We start from the raw sequence: 23,913 nt of genomic DNA on the forward strand, positions 1-23,913 counted from the left end.
GTAATTTTATTTAACAGTAAATCAGTAGTCAGAAGACAAAATGTCGCCAACATTAAGTAAAAAACTTCGGAAATTCATAAATTAAAATGAAATTCATTTGTTTCAAAGCAGTCAAAGCCATCTTTGTAAAAATGTTTTATAAAATAAAAAAAAGGGAAGAGGTCACTTTCTTGGAAATCGTTTATTGTATGCAATTTTATTAGAATTAAAATTATTTTAGTATTTGAGTAGCCTCAATAAATAATTTTTTCTTAACTCCCAATAAATAATAAAATAATATTTGTTGACGTAACTGACATTTGATAGTCTTTTTTATTTATGACTTAATCCTTATTTATATATTTGATATTCGTGATTCACATGGGGAAATTTGTGTTGACCTAAAGAAGAATTGGTGTGTTTTGGGCCTGATTATGTTATGCCTTTCAATTAATTGAATAATAAAAAAATTATCAAGGCCAGACTGTAAGAATAGGGACGCTGCTCCAACACACCGAAATAAGGGAGGTGATTCTCTGTTTCAGACGCACACCCTTAGTGGTTATTGACGTAATTAGCTCACCCTTATTGGCGTCATAATTTGATGATACGGATTGATGACAATATAGCAAATCAACAATAAATGAAAATTGCTCGACTTACCCTAGTAGTAAATGGTTCACAGGATATGGGAATACCCCAGTCAGCCCGGGTTTATTAGTAATGCACGTGACGCGCTTCGGTTTTATCTCGCATGAGATAAAGGTACTGCGCAATGGTTATTTTTTTACTACTTCTACCTTTCCGATATCGCAGAGAGGTTCCGTAATCCATTTTTTTGCGGATGACCTTAGTCGAAATATCTCACAGCTCTCGCACTGAGGGGTCCAGTAAGGTAATGTAGAATAGAAGAGCAAGGTTTTATGGAAGGGACATTGGAGTAAAAGACTAAGGTAATGTAAGATAGGTCGAGTTTAAGTAATGATAATTTACCAAGAAATATGTGTTTTATACCGAGTGGACTTTTATATGCAAAACTAAACTAAATAAATAACGGCAAATAAAGTAATACCAAATTAACTATTAAATATTTTAAACCTTAAAAAAACTTATAGTAGTTAAAACTAAGTGTTCTGTTTTTGTCGTCACCTCAATTTCACTTTATTGATTAGTTTAATACTTAGTTTGATTTAGTTTTGTTCTATAAGTTATATTCTTAAGTGGATTCAAAGTATCGCTTCTTGCTGTTAATATTTTTTTTGTTTTTCATAATGAATGTTGAGATTTGCCCTATTTCCTAGCCTCTCCCTATATATTTCCTTACTTGCTATTCTTTACTTTTACTACAAACCTGGTACATACCCAAATAATACGTCACACGCAAGTACCGAAAAGACTGACGCGGGGAATCGAGGTGAAAAACACTCGGTACTAGATCGTCTTACTGTTAATAACCATTTTTACGACCAGTGTTCGCGCGGCCTTCCGCAAAAACCTCCTGTGTTATCCTGATCCTGACTGACCCCTAGGTAAGTGTTTTTACTTTTAATTTAATTCAATTACTTTTATATTTTTCGTGCTAAGTCAGCAGGCTGTGGTGTAAAACCGTCCAAAGGTACATGAACCATCGCAACCTATAAATTTTACAGTCTATAGAGCCTCAATTGATTAGAACCCCTTTCTAATCAATGGCACCCTATTAACCATGGTCCTTCGAGCCGGATAGTGCCCCTTTTCTAAAGTACTTGTATTAATTTCAAAAAAAAACTTTGGACGATTTTCTGTACTTCAGTTTGCTCACCATATATACTTTGAGTGCTACTTCATGAATACGATTTATAGTTTTACTATTAATTTGCATAATTTGAAATACGATTTAGCCTAAAACTTTCGAAAGTTATACTATAAAATTATTATAACCTTAATTTTTACATTTTTACATAATTGCTACTACTGTCACAGTCTAACATTGATTAGATTGATAGAATTGAAATCTATATACTTTGCTACTGTTATTAGAATACTGTTTCCACTAACCGGGCAATCTATATTTGCTTTTATTTGGTTGCATAACCAGTTCAGCTCTATACTATACTATACTTTATACAAGTATATATATAAAATACTTCTTTCGGCCGCTCCGAGATCAGATAAAATTTTAGTTTGGTTTTGTTGCATTCCGTTGCTAAAGATAACGTTTGCATTGTGTCCGCCAAGGCCGGTTTTTTTTAAATTTTCTTTTGGTGAAGAATTTTATTATTTATATTTCTTTATCAGGGATTCTCGGAAAGTGATACTTTTAAGTGACCTGTTTTGTTTTTCTTTTTTTTGCTTTTCGTTAAGGTGGAGCCTTTTTTATTTTCCATTTATTTCATTCTACGCATATAGCACAGGGATTCATAAAAGAGGTAACATTTTTTCTCTGAGATTTTTGGATTTGAAGTGATTTTGGGGTTTACAAAAAAAACAAAATTACCATGACTTAATATCCCAACTCTTTTTAGTGAAAGAGGCTGCGGCATTAGAACTTGTTGATTCATCGGAATTACTTTCTTTTAAAATATGTTATAGAAGCTTGGCAAAAATTAAGAAGGATTTCGAGAAACACCATAATTCCATACTCACTTTACTTGTGGCTTCTCTTGACGAGATTAAGGTTCAGCAAAAAAATAGGTTTAGATTTTGTTAAACGTTGCCATGAAATTGATACAATTTTTTATCAACTTTTTGAATTGCCCTGGAGGAAAATGGTGTCCTGGATACTTCTATTCGCCCTGTTGGCCCTACTTTACAATACTCTCACGAGATTGATCATTTGCCGCGGCTCGATATACCTACTTTTAATGGAGATATAACTACATTTCCCACATTTCATCAAAGCTTTGCTATTATGGTCCATTCCAAACGTAATTTAAGTAATATCGCGAAGTTTAATTTTTTATTAGGTGCTCTAAAGGGACAACCTCGTGATCTCATTGCTGATATTTTAATCACTAATGAAAATTATCCTATTGCATACAACACCATAATAGAAAGATACAGTAATAGACGCCTTCAGGCCTTTACTTATTGGAAATTAATTGAAGAATGCCCGCGCATGTCTTCGGATAGTGCCTTTTCTTTAAGAAATTTGTTAAATTTCTTAACAAAATTTAAAATTTGAAATTGATCAATGGAATTTTGTTCTTGTTTATATGCTGCTTAATAGATTAGATCCTTTAACAAGAAAAGCCTTTGAACAGTCTCACGCGTCTAATGACGTACCGAAATATGAGGCAGTCAAGCATTTTTTATAAAAGCAATGCGTTGCACTTGAGTCAATTTTATACGAATCTAACTCTCAAGAAAATTCTAAACCGTCGATTTCTAGACAAAATTTCTCAAATAATAATATTCGTAATTCACAAAACTTCTTTAATGTAAATAAACCAAAATACCGTTCTGTTTTATTCATAAACAGCCAGAAATCAAATGTTAATTCTATATGTTTTCTTTGCAAAGGCTCTCACATAATTTATAGATGCCCGTCATTCCTTTCTAAAACAACAAGGGATCGCTTTGATTTCATAAAAACCCAAAATGCTTGTGTAAATTGTCTTGCAAATGCTCACACTATAAGTCGGTGCACATCTGAAAAACGGTGTCGCAATTGCAATCAAGAGCATCATACCTTACTGTGTTTTAAATCATACAATGAAAAGTTGAACGTTAATAAGAATTTAAATTCAAATTTGCCGGTCGAGGCAACTAGGAATCTTGAAAGTCCAATGCCATCTACTTCTAAAGCTTCTACTGTGGGCATGCTAATAAATGATCAGGAAGTTTTGCTTGCTACTGTGTTAGTAAAAATTAAAGATGCCTTTGATCAATGGTACACCTTTAGAGCCATTCTTGACGGTGGAGCTCAGTCCAGTTTTATTTCTAAAAATTGTGCTAATAAATTACATTTATCCAAATTTAATATATCTATGTCCCTGCATGGTCTTAATTCTATGTATGCTACTGCCAAAAAGGGCGTGCATTGTATAATTTCATCAATTTACAATTCAAGTCATACCCTTTCACTTGATGCCGTTATTTTGGATAAAATATGTGACGATTTACCTTCTGTTTCCTTTTCAAAAGAAAACTTTACTTTTCCTTCGGATTTGCGATTGGCGGACCCTTACTTTTATAAAAAAATCTCAAATCGATCTTTTGCTTGGAAATGATATTTTTCCATATATTTTACAAGATGGTAAAATTGATTACGGTCCAGATAAACCAGTATGCATTAAAACTTACTTTGGGTGGACTATAACTGGCAAGACTTCCTATGAAAAACCAAATAAAACTATAAATACGTTTTTTACCACATGTAGTACTAATAATTTAAATCAAACATTACAAAATTTTTGGCAAATTGAAGAAGTACCAGAGATTCATGCCCAATCTAAGGATGATGAATATTGTGAAAACTATTTTTTAAACACAACTTACAGAACCGAATCGGGAGGTTACGTAGTTTCTTTGCCTTTTAAAATAACAGCCCCTGATTTTGGTGATACTTACAGTGTCGCTTTACGTATCATCATCATCAGCATGCATCTTACTCAGACGTAATTAAAGATTATTTAGATAATAATCACTTACAAGAAGTTACTAAACCCTTTTGTTCCGAAATTTCTAATTATTTTTATATAAGTCACCATGCAGTTTCTAAAAAGGATTCGACAAGTACACCCCTGCGTGTAGTTTTCGACGCTAGCAGTTGTGCCAGCAACAAATTATCTTTGAATAAAGCTTTGCATACGGGACCAAAATTGCAACAAGATTTACTTAGTCTTTTGCTTAATTTTAGATTGCATAAATATACCTTTACTTGTGATTTAAAACAAGTGTTCAGAAACATTTTACTGAATCCGAAGGATCGTAATTACCAGAGAATTCTTTGGCGTTTTTCTCCCAATCAGCCTATTTTACACTACCAATTGGATACTGCTACTTTTGGAGTAGTTTGCAGCCCATTTTTAGCCATACGCACCCTTCTTATGTTAGCAGATGATTATAAAGATCTTCCTTTAGCGTCAGACATTCTTAAGTCATCAAGTTACGTGGATGATTTAAACGGGGGTGGAAGTAGCCCTGAGGAATTAATTGTTATAAAAAATCAATTGGTTGAACTTTTGTCTAGGGGTGGGTTCGAGGCACGGAAATGGGCCAGTAACTGTCCTTTGCTACTTAAAACTTTACCTAAAACACATGTTGCCCAAGACATTTCGTTCGATCAGGAAGAAAATATAACTTTAAAAATTTTGGGCCTAAAATGGAATCCTATTCGAGATTCATTTTTCTATAAAGTCGTTATTGATGATACGGGATGTACAAAACGTACTCTACTCAGTCACTGTGCTAGGGTGTTTGACCCTTGTGGCTATCTTACCCCTATTAGAATTTCTATTAAATTACTAATAAAATCTCTTTGGATTGCTGGTATTGATTGGGACGAAATACCACCCTCTGACATTATTACTAAATGGAATAAGTTTAAGACGGAATTAAATAATTTGCATTTTGTTGAAATTCCACGTCAAGTAGATGTTACTGAGTCTAAATCACACGAATTGTTTGGTTTTTGCGATGCGTCGGAACGTGCTTATTGTGCTGTCGTATATATTCGTGTATTTTTCTCCCGAGAATTTCTTTATAAAACCTACCTTGTCTGTGCCAAATCTAAAGTAAGCCCTCTAAAGGTAGTAACTTTAGCGCGACTTGAGTTACTTGGCGCCGTTTTGCTTAGCAAATTAATGCATTATGTTTTGAATATTTTGTCACATAAAATTAAATTTACCAACATATTTTCATTTACTGATAGTTCCGTTGCCTTAACATGGATTAAAAGTTCACCTCACCATTGGCAAACGTTTGTAAGCAACCGCGTTTCTTATATTCGAGAAAAGTTGCCACCCGAATATTGGCACCATGTTCCCTCTGAACTGAATCCAGCCGACTGTGAAAATAGAGGCTTATGTGTCTCTGAGCTCGCAGATTTTTCTCTTTGGTGGAACGGGCCCAGTTTTTTATTACAAAACAGAGAGGAATGGTCATTTACAAAATTTGAAATTCCTAGTATCGATTCTTTTAGTTTTGAGAAGAGAAAGACTGTTTTAAATACTTTGATAACACAGCAATCTCCTCATTTTATTGAATCTTTAATTGATAAATATAATTCCTTGCCAAAGATTAAAAGAATTATAGCTTATGTTTTGCGGGCTTCTAAGAATTTCGAGTCCTTTAAAATTAAAGCGACAGTTTTAAATATTTCTTATCTTACTTTATCAGAATTAAATAATGCTCTTTACTTACTTATAAAATTCATCCAAAATCTCTATTTTGCTGAAGAGAATACATTGCTTAGAAATAATAAACGTATTTCGAAAAGTCTTCAGAAATTAAGACCTTTTTTAGATAAAGAGGGCTACTTGAGAGTTGAGGGTAGACTCTATAACTCCGATTTGTCGTACGATAAAAGATTTCCCTTGCTTTTACCAGGTAATTGTAAATTTACGTCCTTACTTATAAATGAATTACATCTTAATTACTTACATTGTGGTATACAAACCACATTAAATTAAACTACCTAAACTTAACACCTAAGTTCAGGGTATCCGCAAGTTCCAAAGCTTTTATTAACTGCGGCCTGGACTTGTGTGGACCGTTTCCAATTACTATTGGCCGATTAAGGGGTGCTAAAGTGCATAAAGCATACGTATGCTTATTTATTTGCACTAGTACAAAGGCTGTTCATTTGGAGTTGCTATCGGACCTTAGTGCAGAGGCTTTTTTGGCGGGACTTTGCAGATTTGTTGCACGGCGCGGAAAAGTACTTAACTTATATTCAGATTGCGGTACAAATTTTATTGCTAGTGAAAAATACTTACGTCAAATATTTTTAAAATCTGCCGAAGTTGAACCAATTACGTGGCATTTTAATCTCCCCTCTGCTCCCCATATGGGTGGTATATGGGAACCAAATATTAAGTCCATTAAAACTCACTTAGTACGGGTAGTAGGAAATCAGATACTCACATATGAAGAGTTTAATACGGTAATTATACAAATTGAAGCTATACTTAATTCAAGACCACTTTCGCCTATAAGTTCAGACCCATCAGACTTATTGCCACATACTCCTGGACATTTTTTGACCCTACAACCTTTAACTGTTCTTCCCGATCCTGACTTTACTAACACAAATGTTAATCGCCTTACGCGTTGGCAGCTTTTACTTAGACTGCATCGTGATTTTTGGAGGCGGTGGCGTTGTGAATATCTACATACTTTGCAACAAAGAGCCAAATGGCATAATGCAATAGGTAGAGTAGAGCCGGGTACTATGGTAGCTATTAAAGACGATAATTCGGCGCCTTTACACTGGATTTTTGGTCGAATCGCGGAAGTTACTTTGGGCAAGGATGGAGGTCCTAGAGTGGCAACAGTACGGACAGCCAAAGGTATACTTAAAAGACCTTTGGTAAAATTATGTCCACTTCCAAACCAATAATTTATTTATTGTTTCATGAAAACCCCTTGGTTTTCATGGGCGCGGGAATGTTCTGTTCTTGTCGTCACCTCAATTTCACTTTATTGATTAGTTTAATACTTAGTTTGATTTAGTTTAGTTCTATAAGTTATATTCTTAAGTGCATTTAAAGTATCGCTTCTTGCTGTTAATATTTTTTTTGTTTTTCATAATGAATGTTGAGATTTGCCCTATTTCCTCGCCTCTCCTTATATATTTCCTTACTTGCTATTCTTTACTTTTACTACAAACCTGGTACATACCCAAATAATACGTCACACGCAAGTACCGAAAAGACTGATGCGGGGAATCGAGGTGAAAAACACTCGGTACTAGATCGTCTTACTGTTAATAACCATTTTTACGACCAGTGTTCGCGCGGCCTTCCGCAAAAACCTCCTGTGTTATCCTGATCCTGACTGACCCCTAGGTAAGTCTTTTTACTTTTAATTTAATTCAATTACTTTTATATTTTTCGTGCTAAGTCAGCAGGCTGTGGTGTAAAACCGTCCAAAGGTACATGAACCATCGCAACCTATAAATTTTACAGTCTATAGAGCCTCAATTGATTAGAACCCCTTTCTAATCAATAGCACCCTATTAACCACTAAGTTAGATTAGTAAAGAAGTATAAATGAGAACGAACAAAACATTATCCCCACCCTGAAAATACCCAGCGAAAGATATTTTAAGATAAGATTTAAGAGAGAGCGTTTAAGCAATTCCGTAGGAGTTTTAAGTATAGCCATGGTCTAGCGGTCCAGCAACCTAGCAACCTGGTCCTTTCCATAAATCACCCTTTCTATGCTTCCCATTAACCAATTTAATGGACGCCAATTTTGATCCCTTATAAGCACCAAAGGACCATAAAAGATTCCAACGCGATAATCTATTAGCAGGATCTCTGTGTAATCTGGATCAGGTAAACAAGTCGGTGGCTGCATATTAAAGAAATGCCCGGGAAAAACTATGTCTACCAGAAATTGCAATTTAGAAGATCGAATGGGAACATTCCTCGAGTGCCGATGTAATAGCAACAATCGGGTGAAATTTTTTTTGTATATATGAAACACGATTAGCTACAAACTGTTTTCAAGAATGAACAGAATCCTTGATCTAATGTAATGCGACGGTACTGTCAGAAAAGCAAAAAATTTGATCAATAGAAAACCTTTGAGATAAACTATGAGTAGTAATTGAAAGAAGTCGTCTATTTTCTCAAAGAGACCTAGATTCAATAATCTGAAAGGAACTACACAAAGTCTCGAAAGTGTTTCTTAATTCCAACAGTAGGTTACACGTGTTTCGCCATATTAAGAGCATCATCAGACCTAAAAATTAAAAACAAAGAAACTAAATACAATAACAATCTTAAAGTTAGATAAAATTGGTACCTTAAAAATCGACTACAAAAGTACATGTTATACGGTCACATTATACATACATACTAAATAAAATAAATTCTTAAGAATGTGATACGCCACAAGTTCGTAAAAAAACAAATTAACTGAATTAAAATTGATAAAATAAGCGAGATTCGAACCTACTGCTAGTCTCGAAAAACACGTCAGTTAAGCAATGTAAATTACTGCGCTACCAGTTCCTTGGAGATATTTCTAGTAGAAGTGGAGTATGTCAGGCAATAATGTCAAAAATGAGTCCAAACATGTACTATTTGTAGTCGATTTTTAAGGTATCAATTTTATCTAGCTTTAAGGTTGTTATTGTATTTAGTTTCTTTGTTTTTAATTTTTAGGTCCGATGATGCTCTTAATATGACCGTAACAAGTATAACCTACTGTTAGAATTAATAAATAATTTTGAGAGCGAGACTTGAACTGTTCCCTTTAGATCATGAGCAGTAATAACAGTAGCAATAACTCTAGTCTAGGTATACCAATAGTTTGCAAAGGAGCAACCTTACTTTTACTGCAAAGTAAATAGTTTTGAATATGATTATTTTCATATAAGACACGAACGTAAAGTACTGCACAATAGGCCTCCTCAGAAGCATCACAAATTCCTATTAATTGGGTTAAATGGTCTAATAAGTCTCGTATGTCAACGTGACGTAAAAGATTTTTTTAAAATCTTACACAAATCAGAAAGTAATTTTCTTTTAGTAAGAGGTACTCACCGAGCAATTAAAGTGATAAAGAAAAGCATCTGATACCGGACTTCATTTTAAGACAAAGAGTTTTAAAGTATTACGGTTTTTAGAGTCAAAAGAAAGGAATTCTGTCTGAATACGATCTTCTGGTAAGCCTTCTAATACTTTTGGATTATTGGTAGCCCGTTTTCGAACTGGAACATCTGCTCGCATTTAAAGAGTAATAATTTATTTTTTCATAAGTAGCAAAGTGTCCAAAGAGTCATGAAACCCATATCATCTATATCATGTATATAATTTATATAAGATGAATTAGTCATTCACTAGCTAACGGCAAATCAGAATGGTCATTAGCTAATTTTAGCAAGGTACGTATTGCAAGAAAGGGTGAACGTGAACAAGTAACACCAAAAAGGAACACATTAATCTCATAATCCGAGACTGGTTGGTGCGGTGAAAAACGCCATAAAATTCTTTGGAATTTTCGGTTCAATAGCTTCACTTACACATCCTATACATTGCTTTAACGTCGCAAGTAAGGACGAATTTATTAAAACGAAAATTCAAAAGTATCATATCAAATCGTTTTGCAATTTAGGCCCCGTATAGAGGGCTTTTTTTAAAGAAATCTTGTTAGATGCGCATGCATCGTCAACAATTCCTACAGGAGTACTAGAAGATTCTTTAAATATAGCATGATAATAGGACATGATATAGACTAAATATAGGTGGAATGTAGAAAAACATAGTAATTTCAGTAAAAACGGGCTGGAAAACGGCGTTCATATGTCAACACTCAATCACGCACTATTTCCGAATTTTTATTTTGTAGCAAACAATGTTCAAGTGTAGTTGTTTCTTCAAAATATTTATAGCAATATTCTTCTTCTTCTCAAGTTGATTAGTATCTTGAAAATGTAAAAGACTATGATGACCACGGTTACAATAGCGACACCGTTTTTTCAAAGTACACTGCGTCACAGTATGGGCTGTTGCTAAACAATTTATGCAAGCGCGCTGCTTCTTAATAATATCATACCCTTCGTCATAGTGCGGGAGCCCGTGTACCGGGTGGCCAAATAAGCGAGGTAAGCGGCTGTATCTCAGGACCTGTACATCTGGCAACAATGGATTTTTTTTTATTATTATAAAAGTAGCCATGAGAAAATTCTGGAAATTATTTTAATTTACATTGATAAATAATGTGCTTGCCTTTGCACAAAAAACAAGTTGGTGAAGACTGACTATGAACATGAAATCTTTTATTTGTGGTATTGGAATTTACATCACGCGGGTTATTCGAAAAATTAGATTTGGTAGCAGGTAAAGTATTCTGTAATCCTTTTCTACCAGAACAAAATAAAAAGTATTAGTAACACATTCTATTGCTGTACATTATTTTAATACAAAATTTTTAACAGATTCATACTTGGGAATTTTATTAGTGACTGCTCATAATGTCTAGCATTAGAATTTAATCTATTAAGTATCATTTAACAGAGAATGAAATCCCGCTCATTAGTTGCAGCTATGTATTTTATCTAATGCAGCTATAGTTTAGTAAATGTCAAATCAACCAGATTACGCAGAGCTTCCACATTTTCTGTGGTAACTTTAGGACAGATTTCAATGGCTTTTCAGAGGATATAAGCTCGTAATCGAGGAGTTTGATATGGCTCTATTATAGTACTATAGGCAGTAAAGTAATTTTCATGTAGTATGGATATATCTGAAATTAAATCATGTGGTGGGCCGGTTAGACATGAGAGAAGTAAATTAAATTTTAGGAAAACTTGATATATCTATAGAAAAAGTAGGCAATTTCATTTTAGGAATTAATGTATGATCTGATGCATTATTAGTTATAACAGCAGGAGCAAAAGTGCTATTAAAAGGTGACATCGAGTCTTCTAAAGGCGCTTAAAAAATGTCAAAAAACATAGTTTCAACCTCTTTGAAAATATAAAACAATTTCAAAACCTTGAGATTTGGTAAAAAAAATAGTTTGAATCTGATTCTCAATAGGTAACTGACGTTCCTCTTTCGTTATCAAGGCTAGAAGAGAATTATGGTGCTTTTCAAAATTTTTATTGACTTTTTTTAAGTATTAGGAAAACTAACTTTAAATTAATCATGGCGTGAAGTGTCAGTCTTAGCTTCCAGAGAAATTTGATGTATATAATTTAATTGATATAAAGAGGTTTGTCTCTATTAAGATCCTTGGCTCTGTTAATTTTTGACTCAGAATTAATCGGAACCATTTCGATAAACTAATAAATAAGTCCATCGGCTTAAATTTCAGAATAAAAATGTAACCAGCTTACAACAAACCAGTGGAAATCTAAACGTGTTTTTTTGTAAATAAGATGCACAATGCAAAAACAAAAAATCAAGGTAACCTCGGCCAAGGAACAAGTTTTGCAAATGTATTAAATTTAACCCTTTAATGTTTAAAAACCAAGTACTTTTGTTTATAATTCAGTAAAAAAAAAAAAGAAACTTGAAACTTGGCTCGAAGGACCAAATGTTTCTGGCCTGATTATGTAGTTCTGTTCAATTAAATAAATATGAATAATAAAAAAAAATATGAAGACCAGACTGTAAGAATAGGGACGCTGCTCCAACACACCGAAATAAAGGAGGTGATTCTCTCTCAGACCCGTAGTGATTACGTAATTAGCTCGATATGACGTAATAATTTCATGGTACTGATGTCAATATGGCAAATCAACAATAAATGAAAATTGCTCGACTTACCCTAGTAGTAAATGGTTTACAGGATGTGGGCACAAGGGAACAATGTGCCCTGATTTATCAGTTATGCACATGACGCGCTTCGGTCTTATCTCGCATGAGATAAAGGTACTGCGCAATGGTTATTTTTGTACTACTACTACCTTTCCGGTATCGCACACAGGTTTTGTAGTCAATTTTTTGGCGGATGACCTCGGTCAAAATATCTCACTCCTCTCGCCTCGAGGAGTCCATAAGGTAAAGTAGGATAAAAGAGCAAGGTTTTAAAAAAGGGACATTGAAGAGAGTAAGGTAACGGATGATAGGTCGAGTTTAAGTTCGGATAATTTACCAAGAAATACGTCTTTTATACCGGGTGGACTTTTATATATGCAAAACTAAAGAAAATAACGTAATACCAAATTAACTATTAAATATTTTAAACGTTGAAGGAAACTTATAGTAATTAAAAGCTAAGTAAGATTAGTAAAGAAGCATAAATGAAAGAGAACGAAAAATGGTGTATAACCTAAAGAAGTAATGTGATTCCTTTTAAGTTACAGTTAGTTAATTGAGACTTTAATTAATATCATATACAGTATATCCGTAAAGCAGCGGATAAATTAAATAAAAATGAAATGAATCGTTTCTGAAAAAAAATGTCCGAACCCGTCGATCTTAAAATTGGATTTAGGGTTTTTCTACGTGGAAGTTAAATATACAGAGTGGCTAAAAAAAAAAGATATGACGTCATCAATGTGTTTTTTAAATGGAAACCATCATTTTTTAATGCAGAATCAGAAATAACGAATTTTTTTGCAAAGGATATGGTACAAATGAATAGTGGTTACATAAGCAATTTTGAACGAAAAATGATTCATACTGAGAAAATGCATCCATACATAATGTTGTAGAAGAACTTTTTGACGTTGATTGTGATCGAAGGCTAAAATTTTGCGAAATAATGAAGAAAACCCGTATTTTTCAAACAATATTGTGTTTTCGGATAAAGCCACTGAATGCCGAATAAATAATAATAAAGCCGATGAATAACCAAAATATTGTTCGTGGGCGCGAAATAATCCAAACTAGTATAAAGAGTATACATAGTTAAAGAAAAAGTTAGTGTCTGGGTTGGATTGTTTGTGGGACTTGTAATTAGACCCTTTTTTATCGAGGGAAATTTGAGCGGTGATCGATACCTCCGGCTTTTTCGGCAAGAAATAGTTCCAGCCCGACACGAATTAATCAATTTAAAAATGTTGCTGTTATTAACTTAAGCTGGTATCTGCAAGATGCAGCTTTTCCGCATTTTACTCGTGAAGTTGGAGAATTTATGGATATCACGTTCCTAAATCGATGTATAAAAAGAAGATGGCCTATGAAATTCGACATTAAATTTCTTTTATTGGGGTCACCTGAATAGTTGATAAAACAAATCCCATAATTTAGAAGATTTAAGAATGAAAATTATCAATGAAAGCGCGAGAATAACGAGGGAAATGGTTTTAAACACCTAAAGATATTTTTGCGATAATTTCTATCATGGTCAGTTAATAAATGGGGGTCAACTACTTAAAAAAAATTGAGTCGTTTTACCATGATTTGTTTTACGTTTTTCTTTAAATTTAACTTAATAGATTGTTTCTTGAAACTTATTTTGTGTTTTGTAACTGATCAATTGTAGGAAAGTAATCAATTTAAGTGTCACACATGGTTAATAAAAAATGTTTAAAATTTAGTCGACAATTAAAATAAGTGAAAATATACAGGTTGTTCTATTTAAAAAAATATAATTCTTCAACCGAATAACAACTCTTCCTATCATAAAAAATATCATTCTTCGCAACTTTGTGGGCGATCCTGTATATTTTAATTTATTACTGATATGTAAATTTTTATCGGCCCTACATTTTCTTTATACCCCTTTTAGATTTTTTAATAACCCCTATATATTTTGAAATAATCTACCTGTCTGGTAAATTTTCCTAACCCGGTATATATAGTTGTTATTCTTGAATGCAGAATTGAACTGCCAATGTTTTATAACTTATGGATTTTTATAAAAATCCGAAATTGGTTTGTATTCTTTAAATTTTGTTAAAAGTTTAGGGTTTTCGAATCATACAGGGTGTCATTGAAATGGTGTAAAAAAATTCGGGGGGTGATAGTACTCCTAAAAATTTTAAAAAAAGTTCCTATAACTATAGGGTGGAAAATGCATATTAAGGGAGTTAGGGGCACTGAAAGGGTAAATTTAAAAAACGGTTTTTTTGAAATTGTAGGCTTAAAAAACGAGATAAAATTTCGAAAAAAAATCCTCTGCCATAAATTTTGACCCAAAATCAAATGGTGATACTGAAAAATAATTTGGAAAATCGGAAAGGGTAGTTTTTGCAAGGGTAGGGGGTTAATTCGTGAATAACTTTTTTTAGGTTATTTTCTTCGCAACGTGGGTTCATTTTTTAAAAACTACATACTTTTTCCTACAAAAAAGGTACTCTTGTTGCACATCGCCCAGAACGATGGTTTTCGAGAAAATTGAAGGCAAAAAGTTTGCTCTGATGGGCTGCTAACTGGTTAAACAACATAAACTTATGAAAGTTATGGGGTTTCAAAAGTAAACAAGTAGTTATTAAATAATTAATTGAAAAATCTAAATTTCATGATTTTTAAAACATCGTATTGCTTTAAAAAAACGAAATAAACCAATTACCAAAATTCCTTATTAAATGCATACTTATTTGATTCATTAGCCTAGTTTACACCGCGAGTACCAAATATTCAAAAATCATAAAATTTAGATTTTTCAATTAATTATTTAATAACTACGTGTTTACTTTTGAAACCCCATAACTTTCATAGGTTTATGTTGTTTAACCAGTTAGCAACCCATCAGAGCAAACTTTTTGCCTTTAATTTTCTCGAAAACCATCGTTCTGGGCGATGTGCAAAAAGAGTACCTTTTTTGTAGGAAAAAGTATGTAGTTTTTAAAAAATGAACCCACGTTGCGAAGAAAATAACCTAAAAAAAGTTATTCACGAATTAACCCCCTACCCTTGCAAAAACTACCTATTCCGATTTTCCAAATTATTTTTCAGTATCACCATTTGATTTTGGGTCAAAATTTATGGCAGAGGATTTTTTTTCGAAATTTTATCTCGTTTTTTAAGCCTACAATTTCAAAAAACCGTTTTTTAAAATTACCCTTTCAGTGCCCCTAACTCCCTTAATATGCATTTTCCGCCCTATAGTTATAGGAACTTTTTTAAAAATTTTTAGGAGTACTATCACCCCCCGAATTTTTTTACACCATTTCAATGACACCCTGTATAAGGCATTTATTTATTGGTCCTTAAGTAATAAGGTAATATAAGAAATAATCTCTTGAGGGCGTTTTTAAAATATTTCAGCCATTTTTAATATGGAGTTACTTAAACTTAATTTCTATATTTATGACGTAAAATTTTAATGAATAAACATTTCCTCACCTATTTTAAATACTAAAACTTCCTAAGCCTAAGATGATTAAAAGTGAACATTTTTCCGTGAGCACGGTATCCTAAATTGGAGGAAAACCTTTGAGATCTCAGAAACCCCAAAAGATCGAGGTTTAGGCAAATCATGGCAGTTGCGTAATTTGATTATCTTAAGGATCATTAGAGTATTGTTTTTTAAGTTAAATTGAACAAGTGGGGCTGGTAGGAGAGTAATAACTAAAAATAAGGATAGATCATTGAAAATTATAACTTTATTTCAACAGGAACAGCAAATCCTCAATAGCCTGCTCTATATGAAAACCACAGTTTACCAATACCTTTCGCAACATGATAATAAATTGAGATTTATGATATTTATTGGTTAAATATGTATCTTGTGGCATCGATGAAATCATGTTTTCTGTCTTTCATTGCCATATAATGACCATTTTTTAGAGGGCCGTATTCGTTTCCATAATTTTGTAACCATCTTGACCATCAATAATAACATGCCGAAATGATCAGTCAGATATTTTTCACAAATCTGAATAAATGATAAATTGCAGTCTCACACTCGATGTAAAAGACATCCTCCATCAACCACCTATTTTTCAATAATTTAATTTGTATATTTGCATCAAATGTTACGAAGCTATTGTAAAACGACTAATTCGTGCCCTTTCTCATAACGTCATCTCAAAACAGCGATAATGGATGCGGTGAAAATTCATACATAAGATGATCCTTCAAATCTTTCTCCAATTCTTTGACGACACACACGCTGCTCGCAATTCTGCATAAATAGTAACGTATTCAGATGGTGGAGCATTTAAAAAGGATAGGCACAGTATTTTCATCTTAGTTAAAGTTTAGTTAGCAGTGGCTTTCTCCAGAAAGTCATTTTAACCGGTAATATATGGACTGCAGGATTACTTTGTATACAGCCGTAGAAAATCGGGAACTGTTGGTAACAAGTGGCGTTAAGTTTTGTATGTCAAGAGCAACAATTTCATTCTTTTTATTATTTGATTTGCCGAACGTTAGAATTTGGATAATAGGAAATGTACCATAGCCAGCAATTATATTTACATTAAAATTGGCGTTATCAAAAACAAATTGAGAAAATTCACCGGGTAAGACGCTTCATTTCATCTTCATATTAATTTCATAGTCTATAAATGTTTTTAACCATGTTTCCATTATTGTTAAAATTTTGTCATTTAGTTCGATTATCAAAGCAATAGGATAGTGGTCCGTCAGATCATACTTAAAAATAAATGACTTTACATTTTTGTAATTTTGCGAGACGCTGTATTTTTATATTCTTCATTTGCCTCATAACCCGAAAGGAGATCAATATTTATATCGCCAGTTACTATATGAGTTTTGTGTTTTGTCATGTTTTGTAGATATTGAGAAAAATCTTGAACAAAAAGTTTTTATTAATGCTTGGGGACCTATATATACTTGTTACTACAATATTGTTGTTCTTACCAATCTCTAGCTCAATCTCAACCACTTTAGTCGTGGCGATGTGTTTTGTTTTAAATCTGAAATTTAAGACTTTTTTTAACTTTTTATAAAAACCACAACTTTATCTTTTTTATTGTAAAGTGTTTCATAACCATCCATATGATAAATATCCAAGTTTTCAATCGTGTAAGATCTAGACAATACGATAATATCAAATTCCACTGAAGCTTTTTTTTAGTAAGCATTGCAACAGATCTTAATTTTGGTGAATGCTCCTAACATTCATCATCTTCAGATTTTTTTTAGGAATTTCGTTTCTAAAGATTCAAATTTTGGATTCATTTTTGTTAAATGTTAATAAAGTCAATACTAATCAAAATTTCTGTCAAAAAATACATACAACCCAAAATAACACAGCAGTTACATTTAATAGAATCTGTGATAAAATACGCACTTAAAAAGACACACAGAATAATTTAAAAGTACCAGATTAAAATGTACTTATTATTTTTTTAATCTATTTTTTTTGTTTTTTTAAGACGTTTAAAATTGTAGTTAAAATCTAATCTGACTTAAATTTTTATATCTGGTTTCTCCTTTTTTAATTTATTCATTTTTTTTGCTGGAGGAGCAGAGTTCTCAGAATCTGGCTGAATGCTTTTTAAATAATTTACTCGATTTCTTGTTCCCGAAGATCGTGGATTCTGCGAGCTTGTTTCTACTAGGTAGTTTAACTCGAAAGCTTCTGGTACCTTGGCGTAGATGGTTCGCTAACAGGCCTTTTGTTTTATTAAGGTTAGGATTGTGTTGCTTAGATTTTTCTGTTTTATTTTCTTCGAATTTCTCATCTAACTCTTCTACCGTGTAGACCTCTACAATTAATTTATTGTATTTTATTTTTGTCGTATAATTTTTAACATAATTATAACGAGTTTTCTGCTGTATCTTTTAATTTAGAGGCACCCAACAACAAAATCAACAAACGGTTGATTTTTGTTGTCAATATTTTCAGCTTCCAAAATGCTTATTTTCTCTGCCAGTTCTAAAGACTTCAAGTTTTGCCTTTCTAATTCTGATTTTATGTGAAGTATGTCCGCTTAAATACTTTAGTTTTGTTAAGCAATCCTAGAATTCTGTAATTTTATATCTTTTAACATTTCGAATAAGTCATTATTTGTTTTTTATTTTGCCCATAATAAATGCAAATTCTGGCCGTGTTTACCAATATAGTAGGTCTCAGCATCTTCGTACTGCTGGTAAAGTTCAGTTCAGAGATCTATTTCTAATAGATAAAGATTCTTCTTTGTGATGTGTTGCAGATGCCGCACTAACTAATCCGTGCGCCTATGTCGTATTTATTGTCGCATGATATACATGTTTAAATGGCAAAATTTTATATTGTTTATCTATGAAATCATTTTAAATATATACGTAAAACCCCATGTTTTATACTATTGTTTATTTTTCTTTTGAAAATTTCAATTTTTAGAAAGAAAATAATACTCGTATCACAAGAAAATAATATCAAAAAATTGACCGCGGACTAAAATCCAAGCATCTTACAAAATATTTTTTTTACCACCTTTTTTTAGCCAGTCTATTAAACAAAGATAAAACACCTGCGTTCTGGCGATTCCTACTTTAGGCTGTGCAAGTGATTGTGTATCTCTCTCTATCCCACTGATTATGAAAATTACGGGGCCGTATCCAAATAAATCTAAAAACTAAACTTATTAAATTGAAATTTTTGGTTAAACTCATTTTACGTCCTTAAATATTATATTTAAATTAAATATTATCTTGCTATCAATTATCCTGAATTTCTAACTTAATAAAACTAAACCCAAAAATCCCGAATAATAAAGTAGTCAAATTTTACGAATCAAATGTATAAATTCTTTAAAAAATGCTTAAAAAATTTATTTATTTAATGAAATGATTAAATATCGCTTAGAATATTACTTTATGACTCTTTCCACATAAAATTTTGCGATTTAAACATGCATGTCATGTGATAATACAAGCAACACCGGCCTACGGACTATTCGCGGCACATCAAAGATTCTAATAGATCTCTGAACTGAACTATATTTTATTGAAAGCAATTATTTGGGTGATAAGCAACCTAATTTTTCTCGACCGTTTCCAGCGTTTTTGCTATTTATTTAATACGATTAAATAACTAAATATCAACTACACAAAATATATTTTTTCACTAGTTTTCCTTTAAAAAGGCACTTTTAGAGCAAGCGGTCAAATATCCGTGTGTACTCAATGACGGCCTACTATACTACTAGTGAAATGAAAGAACGAAATTATTGCTTGTGCAATAGCAATCACTTTTTCTCGAATTCATCCATTTTCCCAAAGATGTTAGTCATACGTTTTTATAAAACACAAAATCAATCAATCTGTAGATTTGTGTTTTAGCCTTTTATAAAAAAAAAGCGTTTTTTCTTCCAATTGTTACTTATTGATCGCTTAAAGGGTGAGCTGCGATAATTGAAGTTGACAGTCGTAAAAGTGATCTTCAATATAGTTGTAAATAGATTCCATCCATACAGCATATACTTCTCCACTTCATAACATAATGATTCAATATAATAATGATTCAGCCCTTTTTGCTGGAGGTCTTTCGAAGTCGTTTAAGAAATTCCTATCCCTTTTACATTTATTTAGGCATCAAATGTAACTTTTCCGGACATGTTTATACTAACAACCACAGTTTTAATGTAGCTACTGATTCAAGTTTTTACATCTGTCATAAAAGCAATAAACTAATCTGTTGGAAATACTAGAAATAAATACAGCAACCATTACTGTGTTAATGATCAAATACATCATTTTTGTACTCACTTTTTTAATTTTCTGTGTTTGAACTCTTCATAGTCTTTAAAACATTGTTTTTGCCTCTTAAAATTTTCTTTTATATAGCACTTACTTCCTTCACAATTCATTAGACATTTTGTTACCCGCGCTATTTATTATATTCTCCGCTACTTTTCTCTTGCCTTTACCAACATTTTTTATAACCCGCCATCAAGTGCCTTGGTACTTTTTGGACTTCTCAACATATACGTCACCTAGGTTTGAGTTTAGTATTTTCAGTAAGATTGTTGATTGAATATTTGACAAATATTCTCTGTTTTAAAATGTACCCGATGACTATCAATTGCAGTCCAGTTTCATTTATCAAGTGGTGCTGCCACGAAGCGGCAAATCTCGGAACGACGCTGAAATCTCCGGTACGCGGCCGTGTTGGTTATCTTTTTAAGACATGGGTGATGCTGCCAAGTATGTTATTATTTTTTTAAACATAGAACAAACACGGTGGTGTCATTTAGGTGGTCAAGTAATGAGCGATTTTTGGATGAAAAATATTGAAAAATAAATAAAAAATAGAAAACAAAAAAGTTAAAGGGGTTTTTAGTGAGGATGTTAATAGTACTCGATAAAATATGGAAAATATAAGCCACTTTTAAGCTGCGATACAGGAAAAATCCTAAATTACCAGTTGTTACAACTATACTTAAAACTATAAAAAGTTAGTAACAACAAAAAAAAAACAAAAATTTTGTTTAAACACCCCGCATTACGGTTATACACGATGTCCAAAATAAGAATAAGCAGTATCTTCTCGTATCTTCGGAAACGGTAGAAGATACGAGGTGGTATAATTAGGGGAAAGTTGCGCAATATAGTTTTCTTTTATAATAAAATATGAATTTCAAATACTTTTGACAAAATCGTTTTAAATTTTTTTGTGGCTTTATTTGAAAATATATAATAAAATTATTTATTAAATGAATACATCATTGCGACCACTTTTTCTCGCCTATACGATGACACCTTTAAATTTAAAATACGTCGTTCTGTCTTTACAGAGCCATCATCAACTTTGTTTTTCCTTGTCGGCGCTATATTGACCATTTGCAATTTTGAATAGCGCTTTTAATTACCCTTTCAATGAGGTATTTTGTATTTCCAATGAGAATTTAGGGTCATCCCTATAATATTATATACTTATCTCTCTTTCGCTCACGGAGCTCTTACCAAAATTACCTGTTGGAAATGCAAGTATGATACACTGTCGAAAAGGTAATTAAAAGGGCTGTTTAAAATTTTAAAATTCCAATATGACGCCCAGAAGAGAAACCAATTATTATCATGGAAATGACAGGGTATGCAGGGTGATCCGCTTAGACAGGCCTTAGACAGGCCGGTGTATCTCACCACTAAAATCTTAAATAGAAAGATACAGAGTCAAATGATACATTAACTCGAAGCTCTTTAAAAATGCTTTCCAATGATATTATAGAAATCCACGTTTTATAAAATTCTTTTCTGTTTATCAAGGAACCACATATTGGACATTTATTATTATTCAATTTAATGTTCAACAGGATTCAAATATTCAATATTTAATATACAATATAGAATATACAGGGTGTTCCTTAAAGATGTGATAATATTTAAGGCAGTGATTCCTGGATTTTAAGAAAAAAAAGTTTCTACGTAGTAAGTAGTATGTAGTCCTAAACGTATTAACTTTTGAGATACGGGGTGTTTTGAAAGTTTTCAAAAAAAATCAGTTTTTTAATAATAACTTAAACAATATTGTAGACATTTTTATGAAATTTAGTACATGTATTCTATGCATCAAGACGCATTTTTTGATGTGCAAAAAAATCTTTCTCTTTTTCTCTGCCAGTGGCATCCCTACAGGTCTTCTATTGAATATTTTTAGTGGAAAAAATACTACGCCACTGGTTTTTCTTAAAATAAAAATTATTTTTAAAATCCTCAATCACTTTTTAGCAAATTTAATTTTCTGGTTTTTTTCGTCCAACCCATGGTTTTCGCTTAAAGAAATAAAAACAATTTTACTTGTTCGTAAAAATGTTATTTTTTGAAAATGTTTGTTCGTCGATTGCAAGCAAATTAATCAGATTTATTACAAGAAGTATGAAAATTTAAATAATTTATGAAATACTCATGTATTTAACGCGTTTAAAAAGTAAATGGGAGTAAAAAAAGTGCCGTAACGCGTCTTTATTTAACGCAAATAAAGTCGCTATGTATTATATATTTACGCCTTTGCATGTTTCTTCTCATGGGCAACGAGCTGTAATTTAAAAAATGTCAAATTTTTCTTTATTTATTTTGCATGAATAAATGACATTTTTATACATAAACATCGATGATGGCAATAGCTGGTGTCTTAAAAAGTAAGTTGTTGATGTTAAATACAATTAAATGTTTTTTTTTTGGGCTATTGAGTATGATTAATTGGCAATTACATTGATTGACTGGAATAAGTACAATATAGTTTTATTAAAATTACCTCTGAGGTATTGATCTAATACTCAATTACATAGTTTTAATTTGCCTTTGCCAAACTATATTTTTTATATGTTTTTAAATTAAATTACTGGCACTGCTCTGTAGAGGCCAAAGTATCTGTATATAAAAGAAAAATTGAAACAAAATAGCTTGTATGAATAGTTTATAAATATTGAATTCAATATTTTTAATTTATTTTTATTATATTTAAACCTTTCCAAGATACCACATTCCATTCTTAGTAGTTTTGTTTGGTATGTTCTTACGTAAATATCATCTTTTGAAAAAATCATTTTCGCGTATCCATTATTTAGTTAGGTTTTAGCGGAATCTAATAAAAAATACTTTCGTCAATTTTTAACACATTCTCATGAAAGCTTCTATAGCAATGCTTCTATAGAAAATCTGATAAAATCAGGACACTTTTGGAATTAAAGGGTTCAGTTCAATTTCAGGGTTAACAAAAATCAGAAATTTTTGTTAACCCTGTTTTTTTTTCAACATCTTTTATTTTAAAAAAACTTTGCAAACTTACGGTGTTTGCAATCTTATTAATACCTCAAATAACGGATAAAAAATTCGGCCATAAATAGCCAATATCTAGGTTTTTTATTTTATTGGGTTCTTGTTTTCGATTGCACTAAATATTAAAAAAAATAATTAAAAAAAAACTTATTTTAAATGAGTGGAACTAATTTTAATAATAACTCCAAGCTGAATCCAAATTTGTAAACAAAAAATATTTCGTTCTGCTCAATAATGAAATAATTTTATACAAAATTAATTGATTTACAACTTCGATATTATTTTTTGTAGATGTCACAACTTTTAGTTTGTGATTGGCTGCTTGAAACAAGAACGTCATTATGGGAGGATGGCATAGATGAAGGAGCGAGGCCACCGGCCTCTAATAATATATTAACAGCTTTCAATAAAGACTTGGTTTCTCTTAGGACCCTTGCTGAACATTTACCAGTAAGATTTTTATGTTGATTTATGACGAATCTTTAACACATAAAATGGTCATTAATTTGATTTTTTAGTTTGCATTATCAAGAGTGTTTCTTTATGAAGCAACTCTCAGGTTAATGGCTGGTGCTGCACCAGGTAGAACTCAGCAGCTTTTAGATAGAAGCCTTCGTCATAGATATGCTAAATCATCTATTATCTGTGGAAAAGGTAAGACATTGTTTAACTTTATGTATTTGTTGTGTTTAGGTTGTAGAATATTTTA

The 23,913-nt window shown here is 32.0% G+C and overlaps 1 protein-coding gene across 1 annotated transcript in view; it reads left to right on the forward strand.

Moving 5' to 3' along the window:
- LOC126741460 (sterol regulatory element-binding protein 1) overlaps positions 1-23,913 on the forward strand; it is a 150,893-nt gene that overhangs the window by 111,192 nt on the left and 15,788 nt on the right. The window contains exons 13-14 of the mRNA XM_050447873.1: positions 23,496-23,654; positions 23,723-23,858. Coding sequence (XP_050303830.1) covers positions 23,496-23,654; positions 23,723-23,858 — 295 coding nt within the window. The remainder of the gene's footprint in view (positions 1-23,495; positions 23,655-23,722; positions 23,859-23,913) is intronic.

Source organism: Anthonomus grandis, chromosome 10 (genome assembly GCF_022605725.1).
Source record: "Anthonomus grandis grandis chromosome 10, icAntGran1.3, whole genome shotgun sequence".
In the NCBI taxonomy this organism is placed as follows: Eukaryota; Metazoa; Arthropoda; class Insecta; order Coleoptera; family Curculionidae; genus Anthonomus; species Anthonomus grandis.